The 27,674-nt window shown below is 38.2% G+C and overlaps 1 protein-coding gene across 5 annotated transcripts in view; it reads right to left on the bottom strand.

Moving 5' to 3' along the window:
• DCAF5 (DDB1 and CUL4 associated factor 5) overlaps positions 1–25,224 on the bottom strand; it is a 68,312-nt gene extending 43,088 nt beyond the window's left edge. The window contains exons 1-5 of one of the 5 annotated variants that reach the window (XM_029964228.1): positions 24,685–25,224; positions 19,070–19,213; positions 15,763–15,799; positions 13,259–13,398; positions 8,808–8,937 (exon numbers count right to left, since the gene is read on the bottom strand). In XM_029964228.1, the coding sequence (XP_029820088.1) occupies positions 8,808–8,937; positions 13,259–13,398; positions 15,763–15,799; positions 19,070–19,181 (419 nt within the window). In that variant the 5' untranslated portion in view covers positions 19,182–19,213; positions 24,685–25,224. Of the gene's footprint in view, positions 1–8,807; positions 8,938–13,258; positions 13,399–15,762; positions 15,800–17,461; positions 17,567–19,069; positions 19,214–19,646; positions 19,819–19,840; positions 19,957–24,684 lie in introns of those variants that run through there. The other 4 variants (XM_018082799.2, XM_018082797.2, XM_018082800.1 and 1 more) reach the window with 4 other exon arrangements.
• Between the last annotated feature and the right edge of the window lie 2,450 nt (positions 25,225–27,674).

Below are 27,674 nucleotides of genomic sequence, written 5' to 3'. Positions count from 1 at the left end.
AGAAAGGCAGGAGACTACCTTAGATATTTCTAGCCCTAAAGAAGTAATTGATTTTGGCTAAGCCTGCAGCAAACAGTTTGGAAATTTATTTATGGTTACAATAAGAAATAAGCCAAAAGCCATCTCAAAAAAACCACTCTCCCAGATACCATTACGGTTCAAATGTTCTGTCAACACACCTCGAAGATTCCCAGAGAAGAATAACTCAATCCCCCCAAATTTAAGCAACAGTCAGTTCGCTTTCTATCACATTAAAAGAAACTTTTAAGAAATAATGGAAGACAAATAGGGGGAAAAGTATCTAAGTTTAGGTTCTGTGTAATTTGGGGCAAATATGCCAAGTTAGACCCGGTTAGGAGAGCTTCAAATTCTAGGCTGAGAAACAAATTGGTTGAGCTGCCTCAGTAGCCACAGAAGCATAACAGATGAGAATGGTACAAGTGTAGGATGAGTTCTATTTCCAGTGAGAGAAGACAAATAGTTATTTGAACTATTTGAGGTAGTGTGGTTGACCCATACCAGTGAATGCCAAAATAGCACTTCAAATTTGTTATACTGTAACCTAGCTAAATGAATTACTTTGAGCAGGATCAAGTGAGTCAAAATTCACAACAAATGGTTCAGTGGGGAAGGGAAAGAAATGAACTGATAAGCCTGACAGTAAAAAAGTGGTTGCCAAGATACACACATTTTTCCTGCAGTCATTAATACAGTGCTCTGCTCAGAGCAGGATTGACAAAGGTTTCCAAACAGAAATATTCAGCACACTTCTACTGTACTGAAATAATTTAAACAAGTAGTTGCCAATTCAATGATGCAGAGAACTCTTCCACCTTCAGGGGCTTTGGGAATCCCAAAGCATTCACACTGGAAGTGATGAGAATCACAAGCTTCTTTCCTTTACATGAAAAGTCAAAACACAAAACAGTAAAAGTAGAACCTTAAATGTCTTCATACTATTCTTGCCATCCCACTCCTGAGTCATCATGTAACATCTACAGATTCTACATTAAGAAAATACCCAATCCACTAGTTTTAGCTGAACTGTCAGAGCACTGAACTGTCAGAAGTAAACTCTGTGGTTGGCCCCTGAATTAATATCCCCTGCAACACGATCAGCAACAATACTGGATCCTGCACTTGCACTTTCCAGAAGCTCAGTATTTCATCCAGCATACCAGACATCTTGGTAACACACAGATAAAACTAGGCAACAGTTCCTTTGTGTAGTGAGCTCAGAAAGGTAAGCTTGAAAGAATAAAACTCAGCATGTGCATGAGCATTTCTCAGGAAATAACTGCTGTCTCTGTTCTTCTGGTATGATCTTTAAGAATCAAATATCTTGAAGGTATGAGCCTAATAACTAAAACTGGCAACGAGTGGAGACCTCAATCTATTGACTTGGACTGAGTTACAATGCTAGTTTTATGACCTTAGAATACCTTCCACATCACCACACAGGTTTTCTAAAGTCCTCTCTATGCAACAGGTTATAAATATCACCTGTGGTACAGAGAGAGATGCAAATGCTCATCACCTCCCTTTCCTCCCTTTTCTTTGCACATCCACTCATCAACAAAAAAAATGTAACAAAATAAACCATGCCTCTACTCAGAGGAAGTACTTGGGTCTCTTTTGCAAAGATGGTCTACCTGACATGCATCTAACTAAACTCCAAAGAACTGTTCCCAAATTGCCTGTACTTCTGGCAGCTACTACTTCTATTTCAAAACTGCAAAGGCCTCATGAACCTGAAACCTAGCTTTTCCAACTACATATCAGGGTGTCAATCTGACATACACCACCTGCAAGACTTTTATATCCAACAGTGTTTTTCCTCTTGCCATCAGAGACCACTGATTCAGAAAGAAAAAAGTAATACTCATTAGGTCTTTGAAAGGCTGGGAACGAAATGAAATAAGTGAAACTACAAGTCAAAGCAATCAGGATTTTCAAAAGAACTGAGTACCTGTGATTTCTGATACATGTGGACGAGAAGTTATGCATTCAATAAAGAGCTTTAAGAGTTGGATTGTGGATTTTTGCACAACGACTAAGCTGAACACCTAGTAATTAGCACTTGGCAGAAAAAGCTCTGTTCAAGACAAAGACTTAAGAGAACACAATCATTTGGGACCAGCAGCACAGTGCACCCACATCTTCAAAGTCCTCCACACACTGGCAAGATTAACATACCTCAACATTTATAAACACGCTAAGAAGAGTCCTCCCTGGAGATCCCCCTGAATCTAATTAGTCTATTACAGGGAAGAAATTTCCATGTCTATATTTTGCTTACTATTTAATGAGCTAATCACTGGATGATTCACTGATATCTGATGAGTATTGCTTATCCAGAACTTGGGAATTTGCTTCCTCTAAATTCTCAGTGCAGGAGGCAAATTTGTTGTTGGTTGAAGTCCACTAAGAAAGCTTTCTTGATTGGTGTTTTTTGAGACACAAATATTCATTTAATGTGAGATAAAAAAGTTTGCTAAAATAAGCTCTGAACTGCAGTTACTTCTCAGTAAGTAACTGTTTAGTTTTGTCTGTAAAGCCTTGATGGAAAACACTGAAATTGAAACTCCTTTAACTCCAGCTTATTATGATTTGTATGGTCAAATTAGCTTTTATAATATGCCATAAGGTTTACAATCACCAAGGAATACCAGGTGTGCCCAGATTGTCAAGGATTTTTTTAACTCATCATTGGGCTTTTTGAACTGACTTGTAACTATGCAGACAGCACAAGTCTCCTGAACTTTCAGAAGAATCTTGGAAAGGTCTATTGCATGTAAGCATTTATACCTCCCTCAGAGCTGAATTCAGTCCCCCTTGAGTTAGGGGGGACAAATGTATTCCCAGATCCCAAAACTCAAGTCTGGGGTCCTGGAACCCTATGTTGTACTCTAGGAACACAAAAAGTCAAGTGACAAGAAGAAACACTTTGTGCTTATAGTTTATTCTTATGAAACACGCAGCTCTGAAAGGTAAATCACCCCCAACTTTGGTTACGTTTCACTTCTGTTTTGTAAAATGCTTGTAAGGAACAGGCTGATAAGACAAAAAAGAGGAAGGTTAGTGTAGCAAAAGAAACTGAAGCAAGTAAACAGAATGAATAGAATGCCACAAACAGCTGAACATATCTAATACTTCACTGCTCCTCAAATGAGGAAGGTTTTGTTTCCTTCTCATGTACCATTTGCAGCCTTACAGGCCTCACTCTCCTCCATCATTTATGCTATCTACTGGGCCCTCCTCAAAGCAAGTACAACTTGCTAGGGCATAAGAAAGCTACAAAGCCTTTCCAGCTTCGTTTTCTAACTTCTAAACATGATGAGCTGGCTCAAAAAAACAGGTCAAACACAGAACTATGCAATGAACACAGGAATGAGGACCTATCTAGTTTTTAGATAAACCCATCCTAGGCTCACATAAAACGCCCCAAGACATGTATTTATGACCCAAGACTTAGCATTTTAACCCTTGAACTGGACACACAAATGGATCCCAATGTGTATAAAGTACATGCTCAACACTCCTATCACAAGCAGAACACACTTCTGTGAATAGCCTTTTTGTAACATGAAGACCAGTTTAAAAATATGTGATGGTCATTAATAGGACAAGACAATATAATTTTTATCTCAAAAACTTCCAGATTAGTTGCTGTGAGTCAGGGAACATAGGAAAAGAAAGCTTTAAGGGCATAATTATCATATTTTCTTCGAGGAAAAAAAAGCAGTCTTCTGATTTCAGTAAAAAGAAGATGAGCATGGGGCTCCATGGAAAAGGCAAAGGGAGAACATGAGTCCCTAAAAATAAGTGAAGTTACATAGTCTTTGCTTGACATATTTGCTTTTACTCCACCTTGCTGAGTTGCTCCCAGCAATCCTGTAACAATACACATTTGCAATACATATTTTATTGCGAACAATTTAAGAAGCACAGACCCGCCTTTTTCGATTTTCTTAAAAAAAGGCACAGCTTCCAGACCCCATCTAGCGGCACGAACGCCTTACAACAGCCTCATCATCCGAAACCATATTTAAGGCTTTTCAATGGGCTGTTTTTGAAAAAGAAACAATACACGTGATTTCAGTTTAACGTCCACCTGAAAGGCTAGAAATACTCACACGCTCTAAAAATAGCAAAATAATATTTCCTGAATCACTAGTCAACTTGTAATCATGCTGGAATTATATTAGTACTATATTAATAGCCCTTCATATGCTATTTTTGAGGAGCCAGCCTACCACATTCAAATCTTACTAGTTACTAGCGTAGAAGCAGGGAATCTCAATTGCTGCACTGAATCTGAGACAGAAGAGATATCAAGCTGTGAATGAACTTTGAGAAAATGCAAAATGAATCTGACTCTGTATCCTGACTCAGTCAGCAAGACTAATCAAATTATGACTATTTGAAGTGAGCTAAACTTTCCACAATTCAGAGTTGTGCAACTGTCTCTAAATTTCTCCACGCATGCCAAGAAATGCTGGCTTTTCAATTACTTCCTTCACTGTACCAGCCAAGCATAAAGCACTCCCAGCTTCCCATTAGAAAGTTAACCAATTCCACAGTATATGAATAAAATCTGCTCATAATCAGGACTTTTTTCCTAGCCCTAAAAGTATTTCAGTTTTAATTTGTAGAGGTGTTTACTGTTGCCTGACTATAGAAGTGGGTAAAATCAACTTTACTGGCTGGAGGCATGTAACAGCAAGCTAAGACAAATTCTCCCAATAACCCAATTGGAGAAGAGCCACATATTTTAGAGCAAAGTACCCTGATGTAAAAATCCTCAGATTTTCTGGATAAATAAGTAGATGCAGCTCATTTGTTTCTGACAAGCAGCGGAATCTATATTTGAATTCTCTAACCTACAAGGACTTCACTACTCCATTCAATATTTTGAAGATTTAGAGTTATTAGTTTAAAAATGCACAACAAGCCATATTCCACTGACTGCCAAACAAGTTTAGAGGTTAACAGCAAATCTCCCCTTTTCTGACAGTGCATTATCAAGCCGAACAGAGTCAAAGAAAAACTTTACTTCACCTGAGGACCCCCTGCTGATTAAAACTGGAAATTCATCATCGAGCCTGATTCCCTTCAAATGAGTGAAATCCTGTGGATTTATCAAACCTCACCTATATCTGTAAAAAATATTGCCGCACCAGTGCTGTTGGCTGCAATACATGTTATGTGAAGGTATTGCTAGCTACAGTAGTGCCACTGGCCACAGAAAGTCAGTCTTTGGAATTTCAAGCTTTTAATTTGCTGGATTTTGCAGCTGAGCAACAGCAGGATTCCTCAGAACAGCCTCCAGTTAGGAAGCACACCACATAGTGCCTGCATCAGTCTAACTCTGCCTCCATTCAAGAACTGACAGAGAACAGGACAGTAGTTGGGGTATGAGTTTTACATGAAGTGTTATACTAGCAGCAAATTATTAACTACACAGAGCCATATTTCCTGTACTGGAGGAGGGCGGCAGCCCTGCTTAACCCACTGGAAATTAAGACTTTGGCAATCCATAGCAAACACCTAAAATTATCTATACTTCTTCCCCTTCTTTTTACCCACTCAACCTCTAATCAAAATTCCACTACCACACATTGTGACAAAACAGCTGAAGCTTATCTGATCTACAAATTAATAAAATTTTTCCTCATAAGACATAATGAATTGGCTCAAAATACATTAAAAAACAAATTCCATATTTCTAGATTTGCATATTAGATCTACAGAGACCAGTGGAAGTTTTGGTAAATGCTTTGTTACTTTAAAAAAGACTAAAAATCCAGTCTAATTTCTTTAAATATGAGTGACTCTGGTTTTGGCAGCCCACTAGAAGGACGCGGATTATTCTGAATTGTCCTCTTTCCTGAGAGTTCCCTGGGAAAAAAAATGCAGTGGCAGCAGAGTAATTTAGGGTCATTTTCTTTAGGATAAGCCAAGCATATCCTGCCCACCATGTTTTGGGCACATCTCTATTGAGCAAAGGAGGAAAGCTAATGGCTGTCGCCGCAAAATGGCAGGTGAGGGCAGACTTATCACCTGCATTCATTTATGTTACAGCTTGCTCAGCTCAAGTCTGAGACTCTAAATATAAGACAACAGCATATACTCTGTGAGGAGCAGCCTTTCTCTTACTATTCACTTTTCTGAAGGTAGGCTGCAGGCAGGAAGCATGTGCCTATTTTACACAATGTACCACATGTAGTAGGTGCAAAAGCTTTAAATTCAGTGTTTAAGGGAACAGCTGCCTGGTACACATGGTGTGTGCCCAGCTGTACAATAAGAGTGTTGCACACATTTTCCTGCTTCGGGGAAAGTGGTATGACCTATCCACCTCAGAATTTCAGCTCTATAGTCACATCCACATTAGACTTTTTAATTGGATGGGTTTACTTCGAATAGATTAGGACCAGAAAAGGGTAGCTCCTGTCCATCACATGTAAATATACAAGCTTCCAGTAGTTTAATTTATTCAAGGCCTTTAAGATAACCTAGACATTAAAACATAAGAAACCTTTTTTTTTCTTCTTTCATCATTAAAAAAAAAAAAATCTTCTGATTTGTCAAATGCTATTAAGACTTTTATACTGGTGCTACTTACTTGCCAAGAAGCAATTAAATTCTGTTGTAATTATTTTATATTTGGCATTTAAAAGAACAATGCCACAATACAGCTAAAAATGCGTGTCCTTAAATTTGAGTACAGACTATTGTCCCACACAACAGTAGCCCCAACTAGCTCACAGTAAGCCTTTCACTTCGTGGTTAAGATCAAGGAAGAAGGCAGGATAGCATCCAGATTGGAGATCATCTGAGTTTCCATGACCTGATAGCTGCTAACACTCCAAGCAAATGCTCATTAACACTTTTACACAAATGATGAGAAACTTCTGGAGATCAGTGTCTTAGTAAGAATAGCTAAATATTATAGAAAGGTACTATTTCTGCTATTAGAAAGCAGCTGTTCAAATTTGTAATAGAAGAATTCCTTACTCAAGTAATGTGCTCCTGCATATACCAGTGTCAATGTTTATATCGTTAATGATATTTAGAATAGAATCATAGAATCACTTAGGTCGGAAAAGACATCTATGAAAAGTGAGTCCAAACATTAACCCAACACTGCCAAGTCCACCACTTAAACATGTCTCTAAGTGCCATGTCTACACATGTATTAATATCTACAGGGATAGATATTCCTGGGCAGCCTGTTCCAATGCTTGACAGCCCTTCTGGTGAAGAGTTTTCTCTGATATCCAATCTGAAGCTCCCCTGGTACAAACTTGAGGCCATTTTCTGTTGTTGTATCTCTTTTTACCTGGGAGAAGAGACCGACCCCCACCTCACTACAGCCTCCTTTAAGGTAGTTGTAGAGAGTGACCAGGTCTCCCCCGAGCCTCCCTTTCTCCAGGCTAAATGAACTCAGCTCCCTCAGTTGCTCCTCACAGGACTCATGCTCTGGACCCTTCACCAGCTTCATTGCCCTTCTCTGGGCACTTCCACTCTTTATTCCTGTTAGCCTTATATAACCTTTCCAGCTACATGGGTCAATGCTATTTCAATTTGCTACCCAAGTGAAAGACTTCATCTAAATTTTGCATTCATACAGGATTTACCAACATAATTCCTTTTATATTCCTACTCTGAGAATAAGTGTCTGGAAAGAGAAATGTTTTGGTGCAACTCCCTTTTGAAAAAGAGACCAACTCGTGGAAGTTCTTTTATCATAGAAATGAGGTAGAAGCTGAAAACCAAAAAATCCTGCAAAACCAGTATGACTTTGAGGGGGCAGGAGGTAGAGAATTCAGGAGTAAAATTAAGCCTTGGGAAAAAGGGAAGGGTGGGGGGAAGGTGGTTTTGAGGGTTTTTTTTGTTTCTCATTACCCTCTTCTGATTAGATTGGTAAAAAATTCAGTTAATTTCCCCAAGTCAAGCCTGTGTTACCCATCATGGTAATTGGTCAGTGATCTCTTCCTGTCCTGATCTCGATCCATGAGCCTTTCATTATATTCTCTCTCCACTGTTCAGTTGAGGAGTGGGGTGGTAAAGCAGCCTTGCTGGGAACCTGGCATCCAGCCAGGGTTAACCCACCACAGATTATTATGACAAAAAAATGAAAATTTTAAATCTGAAAGACAGATAAATACTTCAACAGAACCTTAAATACTCATACATTCCAAACTCTGATATCGGACATTGCATACATCCACTTTAGAACCCAGTCTAATCACATTTCATGCTGCAACCTTATTCTCTTCATTTGTTTATAATTCTATTCAAATCTGGAAGTACATTATACAGCCAAACTGATTATCCAGGTGTCTGTATTATTCAGGAAGTCATACAAAACTCATAAGCACTGAGTAAAAAGCTGCCTTGACCACAATCAGTCAGCCACTGAAAACTGAGCTGGGTAGGACAAACAAACTGTAAACTAGGCAATGCCCACTGCAGCTTCTTCCAGTATTAGCAAGCCAGTGCTAAATATAATGATGAGAACTTGACACAACAATCCAAGTTAATCTGCAGTAGTGAGGCCAGGTAGCTCTGAAGAAAATCACTTACCTTAACATGAAGATCTAGCCCCATTTTAAATTGAATTAAATCACATATACGAAGAAGAACGTTAATTAAGCAAAATAATCGATAACCAACATTGTTATTAACTTTGTTCTGAATCTTTTCTTACCACCATATGTTCTGATTTGAAAAAAAAAAAGAGTAGCATGTCATCACCTCTCAAGTGAAAGAAATAGCACAAGACAAGCACAGCCAGATCATACCTCTGAGGTTTACGAATATCCCAGAGTCCCACACCTTCCTTAGAGTTGGCGGTAGCCAGTAATCTGGGTTCTACTGGATTAAACATTACACTGTGAAAGGCTGATGGGTAGTGTGCCAAGCAGAAGGGCTCTGTTGAAAAAGTTGAAATTTCAGATATAAGAACAAACAATGCATACAACTGCTTGACGCAATGACTTTGGCAGCCTAATATGGAAACAGCATAACAAGATCTGAAGATATGGAGGCATGTTCAAACCATTTCTCAACCTGACACATCCAAAGCAATATAAAACCTGAAGTTTTCAAATCCATCCATGTGCATCTTAACTCTGTCTAAATATGGGAAAGGATATATGCTGAATTTCAAGACATCATTTTGCTTATGGAAGGTTATGAGAGTTTAAAACTAGCTAGTCAAAGATCAAATACTTGAATCTTCTTAAGGTTCACGACCAAATGGTCATCTGATAGGAAGTAAGCATGGGGGGAGCTTCTGAAAGATTTCTGGCAATATATGCCTGAAAGCTTCCACAGTCACTGATGGATGACTGCCCAAACCAGAAATGTAGCAGCAATTGATTATATGGGAGAATAATATTACAAGAAGTGAAATAAGTTTGTATGGAACTCAGCTCAAAGCAAGCTGCCAACCCTGAGGAAAACAGGCTTGCCACCTCCTAAGTGCTGTACAAGCAGACAAGAAGGGCGTTCCTCTTGCATAAGAAAATGTTAACAGTTGGCTCTTACTATTCACACAGAGTAAAAAACATGCTCATTCAGACTCTCTCCTTCTCATCAAGAGTGTGTCCTGCTACTCTACCCTATTCATTCTGTCAAAATGCTGTCTCCAGGAAGAGTGGGGAAAAGCCTTGACTCTGTCATCCTTCTATCTTTCTGCTAGCTTTTACAGCTTTAGACACAGTCTAATTCTCTTTGCTGTGTGTATCTTTTATGGCATGCTGCCACTTTTTCAATCAACTAGGAAGCCAGAATCAATGCCTATTTTGAGCCAGGGATTATGCCAGACTTTCCCATTCACTGTTTGCTTTGATGCAACTCCTGTGTTGCTCATGTGCTTGGGAGGCACTTATCTGAGCCACCACGTGCAGGCACCCTTAGCCCTACAAGCACCTCCAAAGGTACTGAGTTTTCTTTCCTCATATACTCGTTATGGCATATAAAACATGGCTAAACAGACAATCCTCTCAAATTTCCAATACCTTATGAAACAATTGCCTATCAAGCAACTGAGACATAATGAACATTTACTTGTCTTGCCCCACCTGTATCCTCCTCCTCCTCATGTTCTATTGTGGCAGCCATTTCTTCCATATTCTATTACAAGCTTTTTCTTATAGGGACTTTCCTCTTCAGGGTTCATTTAACAGTGATGAAAACAAAGGTCTCTAACAACAGCTGAAGCTCCATGGTGCTATTAATTGTCGTAGGAGACAGAGGTAAAAAGCAGAACAGAAGCCAACTTCTGCTCTGCCAGCCTGCCCCAAGGCTTTAGAAATTGCCGTCAGTCTGCTGGCACTTCCAAATAAGGTTTAACACCAAAACTGACTTTTTTTTTTTTTTTTTCATCATCAAATCAGAATCCTGCTGGGACATAAGAGGCTGTGTTATTAAAATGGCAGCCCCCAGTGAGAGGCAAAGGTTTGCGTTAACTGAGTGGAGAGACAAACAACATCAGATTGCCAAATAAAGGAGTTGTCCTTTTTAAAATAAACTTTCAATTTATGTACATTTTTTTTGTCAAATTATTGTCACTAATTACTGGTGCTTTCCTTCACACCTTTATTATAAAGAGCCTGGCACCACAGTTTTCTTCTAAGACATCAAAAGTTTCAGCCTGTCAAAGGGAGATTACAGGAGCTAAAATAATGAGGCACTAAGTCATTTTAATGAAAAATAGGGGAATTACTTTTTTATTGTTCTTTATGCTCATTCACAATTGTAGCTTTTATACACTGGAGTATGAACATGTTTCTCAAGAGAGCAGCTAAACACCATCTCTAATGAAAATTAAATTGGGTTTATAAAAACTACTGCAAAAATCACTCAGCAGAAAAAGACAGGGAGAAAGAGAAGGGAACAAAACTCCTTTTCCAACCTCTTTTCATGCACTATTTTAAACTAGGAGGTTATTTGTAAGATTTTAATACACTGGCCACTCAGGGTAACTAACTGTACTCACACTAGCAGGTTTAGTGCCTATTCTCATGAAAACACCCATGCAGACAAGGGGATTACCCAGTGACAAGCATTATACTGCAGTAAACACTGGCAGGGCTCACATATAAATGCTGACTCCGAACTCCTATATAAGCATGCAAAAGCCCGTTATTTAAAATTCAGAGAACCTGAGACAGTACTCCAAAAAGCCTCAAACTACTATAACCAACACTGCACACCATATTCACGGGTGCAGCCTTCTCTTTCAAAGTCTTAACAACAGTAAAAGCAGTAACAAGGTTTAACTACAACAAAAAAATAAAAATTTAATTTCGTATAAGCTCAGAAATTCTGATTAGATTGGACATTAGCTTATGATACTGAGCAGCTTCCTACAGATGCATTTAAGCATCCAGTCCTCTTGACCGTTGACATCCACTGTAGCAACAGGTAGTTGTCCTAACACAAACAGATCTTTATAGTGCAGAGTTTAGGAGAAGGCAATAAAGGAACATTTCGCCATTTTCAATTTGGAAACCATATTCAGTGTCTGGTCTTATCATTTGGATATTATGAAGACATAAAAGCAGGAATGAAGTGACACTTGCACTTTTTTTTACTTTATCAGAAGTAAAATAGTCACATCAGACTAGTTTAATCTCTTGTTTTGATAGAGTAACTGACCTTTTATACAGGGGAAAAGTGGTATATATATTGATGACTAAATTCTCATAAGTTATAGTATCAAGTTTAATTACAGGTAGTTGACACTAGCAAAGGGAGATGCATGGGGTAAGAAACTGGCTAAAGGGAAGTTAAATAGCACAGTTCACTTTGCTGAGGGACTTATGAGCAAGAGGGGTGTTATTAATGAGTTCATCAAAGACAGAAGAGACAATATAAATATTTTTATTAAAGTCTGCAATATATATTTATGGAGTGTGTACATTTCTTTCAGAATGTTTAATAAAATTACTACATGGGAAAAGAGATAAGGGGTAATACAACTGTGCAAGAGAACTGCACAAAATTGAATGCAGTGCTAGTATATTTAGTTTTTATTTATACTTATACAAAGGCAATATGCCTGGGGTAGGGAGAGTATCTATAAGCCGTCCCCTATGAGTATTCTGGTGGGGCTTAGCAAGACAGACCCAACTCTGGTTACTCATGTTCAATAAATCCTGCAGGATACTAGTGTCTCTAAAAGACTCCTATGAGACTATAAAGTATGTCTTGTTTCAACTTTTATTTCCTAGTCAAAAAGGGACAGTCTAGGAAAGTTATCAAACTCATTAAGTGTGGAAAGAGATAATTCAGTCAAACAGCAACTTTGACCCAACAACGTGTACAAATTGCCACAAAATACATTAAGCCGGATTTCACAGCCATAAACAATTTTCCTGTAAGACCAGTAGAAATTACAAGTTGAGGCAATTGCATTTAATCAGCTTACTAAAAAATATGGAATTTTCTTTCAGCTGTGAAGGAAGGGAACCATATTCTGTACTCCTGCAGATTGTTCTGTGTTCTTTAGGATGAGGTAAACTTGAAGCTTCATTTATTTAAGTGTTACTTAAGTATTCATACACTGAAATTCAATTACTGTGGTATTTCTCTCAAATTTATGTAACTATAGTTCTAAACTGAGATTCTTCAACCTCAAAACTGCAGCTGTAAAAACACAGGTCACGGTGTTTTGAGAAGCTGCAGGTTTGTTATATAAATCAACATTATTCAGTTCTGTTTCAGAAAACAAAGACTGAAGTAATAATTCAATTTCCCTGTTATCACATAAGGGCTCTAAGTTTCCATACAACCAGAAAACATTATGCATAAGTGTCTTAGGGTCACAGGGAAGTATATAATTAGCTTTGGAAAACTATTCAAATCAAAATGACAGCTTTCTAAACATCCAAAATTTCTTTTTAGTCCAGACTATAGGAAAAAAACCCAAACCCCATATTCCTAACTGATAGTAAGTTTTGAAAGATGTTGTCATTCCCTCCACTCCCCCTTTACTCAAGTTAAAACCTATTCAAACCAAGTTCTATGCTAGCCTGCACTATATACTGGTACTTTATGGAGTCATTTAAGACAGCAAGACTGAACTGAAAAGACTTGCCTATCACTGGGCAAAAGAACTATGCCTCACTTTCACCTTTTTCCAACACTCACTGTCTCAACTGTCCCTGATAAACGTATTTTTTCTCTTCCCTGCCTTGCACAAACTCTTCCTCAATCAACGATCTTTTCCTTCTGGAGATCTTACCTCCATGGGAAGACTCTCGGATGTCCCAGATAAGAACTCGGCCATCATCTGATGAACTGGCAAAGATGTTGTCATTTACTGGGCTTACTGAAAGGCCGTACACTGCATCTTCATGGGCAAACACATCCAAGGTTTCAGTGCTGGAAAAGAGACACAGTATTATCATTCTTCCTTCTTTTGCTATTGTTTTAAAAAGCAAAGTATTTACAGCTTTATCTACCCAGTAACACTTAGTGATGAAGTTTATGCAACTTCCTAAGAAGACCCTTGTGTACAACTCAAGTGAAAACCAAACAAAATGCCCGTGTTCAGTGACCAAGACATCATGCTATGAGAAAAAAAAATATCTCAGACCAAAACCCAAACATTAAAAACTTCAGATACTGCAAGATGCTATGGAACTCTCGTTGTGTTAGATCAAGTCTGGGAGGAGGCAATGGGAAAGGGAAAGAAGCCTTGGGATCTGTGGAATAAATTTTTACTACTTAATGCAAAAAGGAAAACAAGACAGAAGTACACTCTTTAATACAGGCTTCTGTATTGTCTAGAAGTTCAGTTGAAGCTCACAAAAGACCAACTTTCCAGATGGCTTCTTAAGTAAGTTTTCTTGCTTTTTCTGCATAGACCAGACCTATATTTTTCCATGTAGAAAAACCAGAAAAAAAGAACAAAATTATTCCCCCCAAAGTACCTAGTTTTCAGCCATTCCACAGCTATATATAAAAAAAAGCCCATTCTCCATTCCTTCCCCATCTTTTTAGATCATTTAAAAAGGAGGAAATAGTGGTATGGAGAGGTCAAAAGCCAAAATACTGAGTCAGAATATTCTGGGATTGTTTTATTTCTTTGAAAAAGCTCCTTCATTTCACTAGGGAATACACTTTGTATGCTATCCCTATACCTCATGGAAGCTCCACCATAGAGATCCACATAAAATCAGTGTTTTACTCACATGGCAATTGATGTTCTTAGTGACAGACTACTAACTCTGTCTCATGGACCATTAATAAAAAGGCAAAAAAAGCAGTAACAGAAAAAGTCATTTAAAATGATGAAAAAACAGTTGACGGACCAAGTGTCATCATTCAAGAAGACAGAGTAACTTTCCTTAGAAATCAATCACAATTTAGTGTGTCAGTCTACTAAGGTTTCTTTCAGAAGATCCCACTAATAACTTTAGAGGAAAGAATTATGTATATGTTACAACTGGACTTAGCATACCTAAAAAACCCCTGACAACAAAAGCACATTAAAACCACATACATATCAGAAAGACTAACATCTGAGCAAGACAGAGCAGGAAAAAATGTGTTATATAGAGAAGTGTCAAGGACAAAGACTTTGTAAAAGCTTAAAAAGTCAGAACGTGATAAACACCAGCATCTAAAATTTTGACATTTCCACATTTAATTAAAACAACAAGAAAAACAAAATGCCAAACAAAAAACATCTCCCAACAAACAAACACCTCTCCCAACCAACACTCATACAAAACACACACTCCCAAAAGCCTTACAACCAAAAAAAAAACAACCCCCAAACACCAAACAACACAATAATCCTAAGAAAGCATCAGAACAGTAGGAAAAAGTTACTTTTGCCCAACTACCATACACGACTTATGCAAGAAGCAGACACAAGGTATGATGGAAGGCAGATGTACACTGAAGAATTCAACGCAAAAGGCTTTGGACAAACATAGCAAGAAATATGTCCAAATTATGTTATTTAAGCAACTCAAAAAAAGTAAGGGTTTATATTTCTCTGTTCTTATATATACCTCTTCCTGCTTTTAATTTATACTTGATTTTCTTGAGTTCATGTTAATTAAATGGTCATTGCTTAGAAGTTATTAGTACAGACCAAAATGTTATAGTTTTTTTATACCTCAAATGAAGTAACCTCAAAAGACATGATGTCTAGAGAATTCCAGGTCAACATATAACCACTACTGTATTATTTATATTTTGACTAACAGCCTAATCTCAATGTAGCACAACAAAGCCTAATTCCCAAATGGTTTGTAATTTTGGTAAAAAGTAAGCATCAAAACAAATCTGTTTCACATTAGTGTGGAGAATCCGGCAGCTGCAGTCAAAGTTTTAAAGCTAATTAGGTAGGCCAAGCACTACCCATCTTAAATACAAGTCAGGTGAGTGTGTTGAAAAACAAAACATCTGTATGTGCCAACACTTGTATACGTGCCAGAATAATCTGGCTCTAAATCTACTCAGAACATACTATGCTGTTTGCAGGAGAGCATATATATTTAATAATCATTCTCTTCTCCGAGGTCAAAATGATACAAAACCCAAGTGCTGGAAAAAAAATGGAATTATGAGGAATACTTCATTCCCAAAATGAATTTAGATAAATAAAAAGCAGGTTTCAGGATTAAAACACCGTGCTCTTATCCTAGACCATTAATTAAAACAAAAAGTGCCTCCAGTGAGTTGACATTAAGCAACTTCTTAAAGCAGTGGAAATACAAACTGTGTATTTACCTTTCAACATCATGGAGTATAACTTGCTCATCATTTCCTAAAAAGAGAAATATAAGCACTTAACAACATGTTCCAGTGGTTAAAAAGCATTATAGTGAAAAAAAATCCAAACCAATTTTTTTTTTAAAATTTTCAATTTCAAAAACAAAACTGAAGCAGAGAGAAGACAAACTCAGTTTCCAAGTGGTTAGCTCTCTGCTCAGTTATGTGAGAGGCTCCATGTCACATTTCCAGTCATGACCAAATGTACCAATACGTTCCATCTGCTACTGCTCAGCAAATAATTCTATTTAACTATGCTACCAATCATTCTTTGTTCAGTTTGAGCTTGAGTTTTGGGACATCTGCAGTAAAGAGAAGAATATTCCATGAAGCAGCAGGACACTTTTAACTCTCATGAAAATACATCTTTCTTCCCACTCAAAGGATACTCCATAAAAAGATCATGGAAGTGAAAGACACTGGGCTCCCAGATCAAATACTGCCAGCTAACACTATCAGCGTCCAGGGTTTTGCAGCCATCATGAAGGCAAGAATGTGACAGCCAATGCAATTTCTTCTATATTAACAAAAACCAAATCAAGTAACCAGACAATCATGTCATTTTTCTTTTATCACATCCACTGAATACAATGGAAACTAACCACATGTGTGCAGGCTAAGAAGGTCAAAGCCACAAAGTAATTCCAATAGCTCATGCAGCGTTTTTCAATCTATAGCAGCAGAATATTTTTCTTTAGTCTCTGTGCTGAATATTAATTTACCTAAATTTGGCACCTCCTCTTTAGAAATATATAAGGACACACACACTTTTACATTTAATTCAGAAGAAAAGAACCCAGAAAGGCCACAAAGTCTTATTTTTATGCTCTGTACGTCTTTTTAGTTGTGATATAGAGTTGTGAAGCTTTCCTAATGCACAACAAAGCTAGAGCTATCTGTCACATCAGGCCTTAGGGAAACAAATTCAGTTCCCTGTAGGTTTATTTCATCTTTTCATATACCTAACATTAAGTGCAAAATAAAAAAAGGTCCAAGCAGTTTACTAGGAGGGGATCTTTCATTTCAAATGTTGCTCTACTCTCAGTGTGTGTGGACAGAGAAGGGTAACAGTATTCTTCAGGGATGGGAACTTCTTTGGTACTTTGAGACAGTTTTTCTCCAGAGATTACATGCAAAACACTGTCCACTCAGTTCCTGCCTTCCATTTTTGTAATGGTTACTTGTGGTGCTTGCTCCTTCAAAGGAAAGAGCTCTGAAATTCCTTGGATGCAATCCAATTTCTAGTGAAGTGGAAAATCCCTTCTCCTCTGTTATCAAGAGCTGCTTTAGGGAAAGGTCATCAGATTCTAAGTCATTAGTCATTGGCAGTTGTTTATTTACAGAATAAACTGAGTTCTGTGTGCCTTGTGCTAGTTTCCATACTCTAATTCTTAGTTCTGGGGGTTTTATAAGTATTACAGTTTCCATAATTTAAATACAACTCCAAATTCAGGTGTGGGTGTCTGTGTATCTATGTGATAGATCTATAGTAGACCTTAAGTCCCACAATTATTTCAGACTTTTTAAGAATCTTCCAGAACATCACTGAGTGAATAAATATAGCTAGCCCCATTTTACTGACAGAGATAAAACAGATGGTACATTTAGGCCATGCAGCAAAATGACTCTTTACGAGGGATCCAAGAGTCAGACTCACAGCCCTTGCAGATGAGATCAATGAATCTTGATGGAGCAGCTGAAAGAGTTCCTGACTCCTCCAATGGAAATAATTTCTGGCAGAGGCACAGTGGTTTTATGTAAACTGGAGGAGGAAAAAGAGATGAGAATGGCCAGTTTGTCTGTGCATTGGCTGTCACAGCTCATATAACCTGGCATCTTAGCAAAAACCACCATAATTAATGATGTAAATCTTTAACTGCAGGTGTTCAGTGGCAAGGTATATTTAAGCCACTCTTTTGCTTTTCCTGTGAAAACAGCAGCCTCTGACAGCAGGGTCCAATGGACAGAGGGCTGAGCTGGATATGAGAAAATACCATTCCAGCTGGTCCAGCAAGATTTGGCACAGTTCACTCCTTGAATATTCATGTAAGGTTCCATTTGTATGAGTTCAAACTAAAGTAAAACAGACTTTTGCCCAAAATTTCATGCAGATACATTCATTTGAAGACAGCATGGAGTGCTCTTTCTCATAAAACAAACGGTAGTCCCCAGAATTAGAAGACAGGCTTCACTATTTGACATTTTTGGGGTTTACTCCACCTGAGAAGTGTATCTGAATCATTCCGTCCTTCAAATTTGACACCATCTTAAGCTTTGTCATGCCTTTTTTTCTAATGGATGTTATAATTTTAACACAGCATTGAAGGATGAGAAGCTTCCATCACTCACATGCACTTGGACTCAATTTCTAGCCTTGATTTACAGTTCACAAATCCTGGTTCAAAAAGGTAGCAAAGGGCTTTGACCAAATAGTCTCATAATATCCTAAAATAAGTCTAGCTGTATGTTAAAGGACATTCTGTACAAATTCTTGTCCTTCTGTTACCATGTCAGATAGAGGAAACGAAGTACTGCAGAAAATGACACTTGACTGCATTGACAGTCTTTTTCTTCTCAATTAAAATTTTCCTCCTTACCTCAACACTTTAAAAATCATGCAGTGAAATGAACCTGAATTATAGGGATTATTAACCCAGAACAAGTTTATGTCCACTTCCCTTACGTTAGTTTTAAGACTGAATTAAAATTTCTGTTAAAAAGCAGATTTATATTAAAAAGAGATGAAAAATATCAAGGCCTATCAGTGTGTGCCAACAGTTCTAAAAGGCAGGCGCTTACCTAGTGAGGACTGAAACGGGGTCTGAAAAAAAGTGATCCACCAATAGATGGCAATAGTCCTACATGAGCTCTCTAAGGGTGCATTAAAATCAGATTGTAGCAGCAAAGATTTTTAAGCATCAGGCTTGAGTGCCAGAGGGAATGCAGGGTCTGCTCTCAATACAGCTAAGAGGGAATATCAAAGACAACATTCCACAGTCTGCAGCACAAGTAGGGGCAAACTGAACCCAGGATTCTCATAACAGTTCAAGACAACAATGCAGTAACACCAGGGTTTGAGAAAAGAAGCATGACAAAATTGAAAATGTTGTGCTAATTAAAGAATTCCCTGTTTCCAAAGAAACTTCGGTTGCTGATTAAGAACACCTTCCAGATATCGCCTGGGGGAGGTTCTCACTCATGGCTTCTACCACAAAGTATTCACAACACATAGTCCTGTGAAATCAGGGTGCTCTTCCTCCCTTACCTCCAGAGAACACTTTTGTATTGCCACTGTTGAAAGCTAGGCAGAAGATATTAGAGTGATGCTCCCCTTTCAGTTGAACTGGTTTGACTCTTGAATGGATGGCTTCTTCCATATGCCAAAGTAAGACCCGGCGGTCATCTCCTCCTAGAAGAAAGAAAGGGAATGAGCATTACTGCCTGAGCCATGTGTAAACTGATGACATTATTTAACTGTGCAGCTATTCATAAAAGGCTTTGCTAAAACCCTATTTAGCATAAAAAATGTATACCTTTTTGGATATATAGACACACATTTACATTAAGATGTCATGCAGTCAGGTATTCCGTTAAAATAAATGAAAACAAAGTAATCAGCATGAAAAGTTTGAATTAAACAGCTGCCATTCTGCCAACGCAGAGTGATAACCTATAGGAACCTGGAAACTCAAAAATGTACTGCTACATAAAACTCTGTGGCAAGCTATAGATGAATTACATGCCAGATTAACATATGCATGTTGGCAAAATGCTTCTATACCAACCCCTTGTTGCCAGCCTTGCTTACGCTATTCATAAAACAGAAACTTTTTCCCCCTTACAGTGACAACTATATCTCTTCTAGCAGTCTTTCCAAAGCCTTCATAGTATAGGTTGGCTCAGGACTGACATGTGGCCATAAAAAGATTTTACTGAGGCATTCAGAAGTCTTCAGCATGCACGGTCATGTCGTGCTTCTAGATCTGTAAAGGTTAAGACAGACATTTCTGAGGTGAACTCCTGACAAAGAGAGTACCTGGAGAAAAGAAGTTCAACTCTCTCTTGCTTTACAACTTGCTGTATGTACTTCTAATTGCTTGCCTAGATGCAGTTCTCAGTTCAGAACTCTAAACACAGATATACTGAAGTGCCTCCTTCTCTGTCTGATAAACAGTCAGATATAAAATGAGTATTAGACTGTTTGTGTTTCACTTGCATTAAACTACTATTTATTAGGAAAAAAAATCAAGATACTATTGTATTGGACAGCATTCTCCACAGCAATTTTGAATGCCTGTAAAATCTGAATAAAACTGCTTTAAGTCAGACTTAAAATATTTTTTTGGTATCTCTCTTTAAGAACAAATGAAAGTCATCGCAAGTCAAAAATGCCACTGGAAACATTCTGATTTCAGTTAAAACATTTTACTGCTTCTTTGCACAATCAAAAGCATAAACTCAGAGCCATCTGAGCTGCTATCCAGAGGGAAAAAGGCATGACATAGAGACAAAAAGAAACCAAAATCAATTGGTCTGCTGTATACTTACAGAAAACATAAATGCATAAACAGAATTCATTACTACTATTGATAATCAGATTTCTTTAAATTTTTCACATCAGATGATACTATTAAGCATTTTTCCCATGGAACTGAGTTATGTCAAACATCCTATAAGTTAACAGTCTCTCAGCCTGTGAGTCTATTAACAGATTTTATGACACTTTGATGGACAGTACAGCTGCCTGTTATGCTTACCCATGCTCCTTGAGATTAATTGTGTATTCGTCTTCCTGATTTTGTACTTCACAGAGCAAACAAGAGTACATGACAAAAAGATTTGTGATGCATTTGATAACTACTGGGAATGAGTCAAATCTGATGGATCCAGAAACTCACAGTAATTTATGGTCAACTAAACTAATGGAAGTTTATATTTCTTTCTGTCTAGAAATAGGAGAGACAGTTGTATTTGCATCCTAGTGATTGCAGACATAATAAGTAATAAGGAGACACAGAAATACATGACCACATCAGTCAAGTTAAAATCAAGAAGTAACTGTCACATTTAAAAGTGGTTACTTCCCAAAGCTGCCAAAAGCCATATCCTATTGTTATCACTACCTGGAAAACAATTTAAGCAACATTTACGGCTAGTGAACACCAACATTGCTTCTATCAAACTTTATTTATTGCCTTCTGTAAAACACATTTCAGGGCAAAACATTACATATCGTTGTTAATTGTTCCCATAGCAAACCAATTTGCAAAACCACTGCAATAAGTTTACACATCCTCCTACCTGACAGCACAGCCAGCTAGGTGTCCCACTTTAACAGCAAACTCATAATAATTTTCACCAATCACTGCCCAGATACAAGAAAAATAATGAAGATATCCACAGAAAACAAACATTAGTGTGGTTTCCAGCACACATACAGTACAGTAGGAGAAGGATAAATTGTAACCTGTGCAGAAAAGTCTTTGACAGTGTGAAAAGTTGCCACTACCTTCTCTTTCAGAAGTTCCTATACCTTAGTGCCTGTTTCTTCTGCCTCCACTTTGGAAAGGACTCTTCCTATTGAATAAAAATGTTTCTCTCTTCCCAGTTACCTAGATCTCCATGAGACTTTGGTACAAAGGGTCCCACTATTGAGTACTCAACACTATAGCGGTCCAAGAACTATGTTTGCCTTTGTGGTGGCACAGTCTGCAGTTTAGGAGCTTTTAAATATTCCTCACACTCACGCAATTCTGTCCCTTCTCCATCTACATATTGTCTTGCACATACTTGTCTTTGAGGACATCTACACCTGTTTCACCCTCTCATACTCCCTGAGACATAAAAGTTTAATAAAATTATAATGTTAATTGGGTTGTAAGTCTCTTACCTTCTAACTCCAATTCAGCTATTCTAGAAATACTTCTGACTTATGACCAGTTCCACCAGGAAGAAAAAGTTACCCTATGTGTTGGGCCATAGAGGATTTATGGCAAAAAGGCACTTCAACAGTCTCTACATCCTCATACAAGAGAATAAGAAGTGTTAAGTCGCAGGTAATTATACCCAAGAAAAGGCAAGGTTTAAGTGACTGAAACTAGGAAAAGTGTAAACCAGCAAATGCAATCTTCACTACCCAAATCTGACTCTTACAATAAGAGGGAGAAAGGAGGGAGATGCACATGTACGGACAGGTATGAAGGGAGACAGCAAAGAAAATGTGAACATGCAGAGCTTTTACGCTCTGTAGAAAGGAACCATGATTCATTGCACACAAAGTGCATGCACATAAATGCAACATAAGTTACAAGTCTGAGAATTATAGGAAACTATAGCAGGTCTACAGCATTCATTCTGTACAACAGAACAGCAAATGCTGATTAACTAAAATGTTCTCCGTTTACGGTGAATTTACTGTGCACATACATCAATTCTACGACAACGGAAGCAGAAGCCACTCAACACTTTTCAAAAACCACTGGACTCACTGAACAACCTTGTGATAACTCTACAATACTCCCCCAAAAGGAATAATGAAATAAGTGTGTATGGGAAGAGTACCTTCTTAACATGATACAGGGCATATACCAACAGCAATCCAAGTCCATGGCTTCATAAGAAAATACCTTAGTCAACAAGGCTCCACATGCGGATTTTCTAGAAACTGAAGACCTGCAAAGTCTTGAATTTGTAATTTTTCAGTCTGTGGTGTCAGAAACAGTAAGTCTGACAACTACAAAGTGGAAATAGCTTCACTTTTATCTTATTTTGCAGATTCTGTTTAGGACTGTATGACTGACAATTTGAAAAGTAAAAGTTTGTGTGACCCAGCTAGGAATTATACAACACCATTCTACAGTTACTTTTCTGAAAGGAACCACATTTAAAAGATTTAATTAGTCAAGTACCTCAGTGCTCATTATGGGTCAAACCTGTTTCTACATTCAAAACTAAAGAGAGACAGGAAGAGAAGTCTATCCTTTTGGGGCCTAAAATAGTTCAAAGGGGGCCAGAACATACCATCACCAAAGTAAATCTATTCCAATCAGTGTCTGCATAACTCATGAAACACACGAGTTCTTGAGTACTAACAGAAGCACTTCAAAATCATACCAGTCAGGACTTAAAAACTGCAATTTTAAAGAGTATTAACCTTGCTGATTGCAGACAAAGCTCAAGACCACTACTCCTCTTTGTCTCCCATATACCAGCTCCAGTCACTGAAGAACCTACATGGCAAGTGGACAACACTTCTAAATCATAACAAAAACTATTAGTCTTATTGTTCATACCTACTCCAGAGGTTGTATGAATCACAGAAAGTGGGACTGTATGGTATTTCAAGTTGATCACTTATTTGGCCCTGGACAAAGGCAAAAAGCTAGACTTTGTCAGAATTATTCCCAGTAGATACATCTCTAGTTTGCTCTTAAAAAATCAGCGATGAGGTAGATTTCATACCCTCCTTAGACAGCGTATTTCAGTTCCTCATTATCCTTGTCATTAGGCAGATTGCCCTAATATCTAGCCTGAGGGTGCATTTTGACCTTACATATAATCCCACCCCCCTTTACCATGTGCTCCTGCTATTTTCCCTTTCATTGAATTCACTGACGATTCAGGCAGGGATGAGTAGATTAAAGAAGCTGACCTGACAGAAAATCAACTGACGGACAAAAAAATCTCTTCCTCCCTATTCCATCCCCCTGATCAGATGCTTCCATCATACCAGTTTCTGACTTTAAATTACAAAAGTGCCACATTACAAGCAATGAAGAGGAGAAATAAGTGAATGAACTACAGAATGAACGGTAGGTGCAAGATCAAACAGCATCCTAAAATCTCTCTTGCTATAATTTTGGACTACTTCTTTGTCCTATTCCCAGTAGACAAAGAAGAGTTTACAACTTCATGTAATAATAATTAAGAACACCTTTATGCATCTTAGGACTTGCATCTCTACTCAGCTGTTCTCTCTGTAAACTAAATGGACCCCTTTCTTTCAGTCTTTCATTCTTCATACCCTCTTCTGAATTTTCTCTAGTTTCGGCACATTTTTCTCAAAACACAATGCCCAAAATTGAGCACAGCACTCCATTTGAGGCCCCAACAGCACCAAACAAAGCAGGTTTACTTCACACGCTTTATCACATCTGACAATATTTATGTTGTGATCTATTGCATTTGGATCCTCTTCTCTATGACTATGGCCTAGTTGCCATAGTGTATTTGTACAGTTGATCATTTTTATTCACATGCTGTAGTTTGCACTTGTCCCTATCAAAACACATGATATTTTTCCATGTAATATATCTTAATTAACTTGAAATTCAACTCCTATCCTCTGAAATTATTGCTGCCTTATCCTGATATCTTTCCTGAGAAATTTTATCATTTCTCAGAAATTAATTAAAACATGATGTAGTAACTTGACGTAAGATCCTTCCTTACACAGAATTCTGTTGGATACAATGATATTAAAATCAAAGGTGTTCCTCTTTAAAACATACTTGATACACAATCCCCTTATTCAGAAGTAACATTCCACTACCTTTGCTAAAGTCACCTTGTTCCGTTCTTTTAGGCCCATGCTCCTTCAGATCAATTTCCAATACTTTCTTGCATCCTCACAAATTTATGATCATAGAACAGCTATTAATTTTTGCATTATCTGGTAGGAGGGAAAAAAAGCCAAGAGAAAAGGAATGCTGGCATGGATTAAGTAAGCCTCAGATTACAGTACTTCCCAGAAGTTATCTTGAAAGTGCAGTTTAAAGTCAGCAAAAAAGTGGGAGGTTCTGATAAAGATACTCATGTTTGTAAGAGATAGCAGGCATGAAAAATGAAAGATAAACAAATAGGAAAACATATCCACCAAACCTGAGGATGGGAGACAGACAGTCTATTACACAGACCAAGTAAAGTTGATTTTCAAGAAGTTAAATTGCAGAAGGAGATGCTTGGCAAATGTGAGGGAAGAAGTCAGATGCACACCATTGCATGGTGATTTTAATTTCCATGCATGGACGGTCATGTGTTTCTCAAACTGTTAAAAGAAAAAAACACCATCTAGTAAATGAAGCATTGCAAAGACACATTTTGCCCAATAAAATCTTTCAACTCTATCCAGCAACAAGTTTTAACCAATTTCAACCCACTTACACATTTCTTATATGTTAAGCTTTCCTCTTCCCTTGTGTCATTCTACAGATAGGCCTTTTCTACTTGTCACACTGCATCTTCTCCTGAGTGTCCACCTCCTCATTCCATTTATTTATTTTTTTTAAATTCTTGTCCTTATGTCTGTCTCTTCTAGCACTCATGTCCCAAACTATTGATCTCTCTCTCTTTCTCCCCCTCTATAAAGTGACACTGTTGAGTTCCACACAGGCACAGCAAAAGCCTACAAACTGCCCCCCAGCTCAACTTGTAGATCTCAACTTTTTTACTTGAAAATATGGTTATGGACAAATTTAATTACTATTAAATGCGCACTTTCCAATACAAGATTTGAAGAAGATACCTAAAAGTTTCAAACATGCTTTCAGAAGGCCTGCCAAGGCTTGTCTACACTGAAGTTCTCTCCAAAATCCTAGCAGGAAAATTATCTGGAACTGTAACATAAACTCTGTTTAAGCAGTTTAAATTGTTTACTGAAACAGTAATCGTTAGCCTTACAGATTTGCTTCTGGGAGATAGATTTAAAAAAAAAAAAAAAAGGGGGGACACATACCTAAGGAAAGCATTCCAGCCAATAGTGATGAGAACAGCACTAATTTGGATGCAGGCTAGCATTTCAATGGCATCAGTATAGCCACTACCAATGCACTGTACCAGTTGCACTTCAACCATCTCTAACAAGGTCTAAGTTGTTAACAAGTCAATTAGCCAAAGCAGACTTCTTTAGATTAAGAATACAGATATTACGTAACACTGAACAACTGAAAAGACTGCTTGCACTCTCCCTTTTCACACATTCCAATATCCCTGTTAACTCTCTTAGCTGCTATAAGCACAGATGGAAGCATCTAACATCTCATCCTTACCTCAGCACGCTGACTATTTTGAGGGAAGAGAGACCCACATGACATCTATTCTAAGGCTTTATCTGCATTTGGAAGTCTTGTAAAGCAACTCTTCTACAAAACTTCAGAGTAGAGGCAGCTTATACCCTTCCTTTACCTTTCATCTGAGCTCTCATCATTGCTTTTTTCCTGCTGTTGCTATTTCTCAGAGCTTCAAGATCAAGTATGATCTTAAAAAGGAGTCTTTTGAGTGTAACTTTAATGAAGCTTGGTCTTATAATGACATGAAATTTAAGACTATTCATAAATCTTTTGACTTTTAATTTCTTGGTTTTGACTGAACCACAGAGCACCTGCTTGTTGTTCCTATGGCACATAAAACATTCTAAATCTTATGGTCACAGATAACATGAACATTTGTTAAGAAGTTACCATAATTAGAGTTCTTCATTTTCTCAGGGCATCAACACAAGGTCATGCTTAAGGTAGCCTGTTCTTGACTACTCCAAATATGTGCACTGCTAATACATGTAAATTAAGCCTTTTTTTTTTTCACTTGCTTGCTACCATTTATCTCCTTGCTTGCTATTCATTTATCTACATATGGAGGAAAAGCTTACCCCCTCTGAACACTCTGAAGCTTTAGGAGAAGTTAGGAAATTGAAATCTGGACACTGTTTGAAAGCCTTCCTTTTAAGTATGCTTCTTTAGATGCCCAGTAGCTGGGAAATCTGCCTCCATTCTCTCACTGCACCTACTTTGACTCAGGCAGTTTGGACAAAATTAATTCTTAAAAGTCTGTTCCAGTCCTCAACTTCTTATGCTTCTACCTAAAGAATGGATGTCAACATAGGTAAGTGCACTGATGACATGACAAGACCTGAAGTATCTCCTAAAGCCTTCTAGAGCAAGAAGAACAGAAAATACTGATGTTGTTTCCATCATTTATTATGGAAAACAAAAAAGAAACAATAGTTACACTTGAATTCTCTGTAGCACTTTAGAAGTAGAAATACAATGCTCTATTTTCTACTGAAGAAGGACCAGTGCAAACCGGCATGCCAACTCTAGCACAAATGGGAACTTTAGAATAGGTGAATCAGCATTCCCTTCCAATACACATTTATATACATATATATGTGTGCATGCATACACATGTATACTCACAAGATAAATGGATGCCTACCTCATAAGTTGCATGTGCATAAAGATAAAAGAATCCCCGACAGTAACACTAAGACCCTTCATGGACACACATTCCAGAAACCCCTGGACTTATGCTTGTAAATTACTTCAGGTAAGAATGTTAAATTTAGGAAGATGTCAGTGTATCACCTTCCACTCTATGTTTATGCAGTGTTTCTATTCTGTCCTTGCTTAAAAGTAACCAGTCATAATAACTTTTTATTGAATCCTCGTGTTATTTCTGCAGTTAATACTGATACCTTTGTGTGATACAGTCCACCTCTGCCCAGACACCACAAGAAGGCAGTAAGCTGCCCGCTCAGCCATACCCCCATCACGTTCCTTAGTAGCCTCTGTCGCTATTTACAGGGTGGCCAGGCAAAGCCGAGGCCCTCTCGCCCCTCCTCCACCCCGTGGTTGGTAACCAGGCCATCACCCTCCTGCAAGCGGAGAGACCACGCTCAACAAAGCTGCCACGGCCTTGTGCCAGGGAGCTCTGCGGTTCCCCCGAGGGCAGCCACTCCATACGACCAGGAGTGGGCCTTTCCCGCTGCTGCCCGGCCCCGGAGGAGGGAGCTGCCGGCAGCCCCAACCCCAGCCGGGGGGAGAGGGAAGGGAGGGGCCGCTCCTTCCAGCTCGCTCCCCTGGGAGTGAGGGGCG

Source organism: Manacus vitellinus, unplaced genomic scaffold (assembly GCF_001715985.3).
Source record: "Manacus vitellinus isolate BGI_N305 unplaced genomic scaffold, ASM171598v3 scaffold_6_pilon, whole genome shotgun sequence".
In the NCBI taxonomy this organism is placed as follows: Eukaryota; Metazoa; Chordata; class Aves; order Passeriformes; family Pipridae; genus Manacus; species Manacus vitellinus.
The sequence above is the reverse complement of the archived record's forward strand: the minus strand, read 5'-3'. Positions and strand labels throughout refer to the sequence as shown.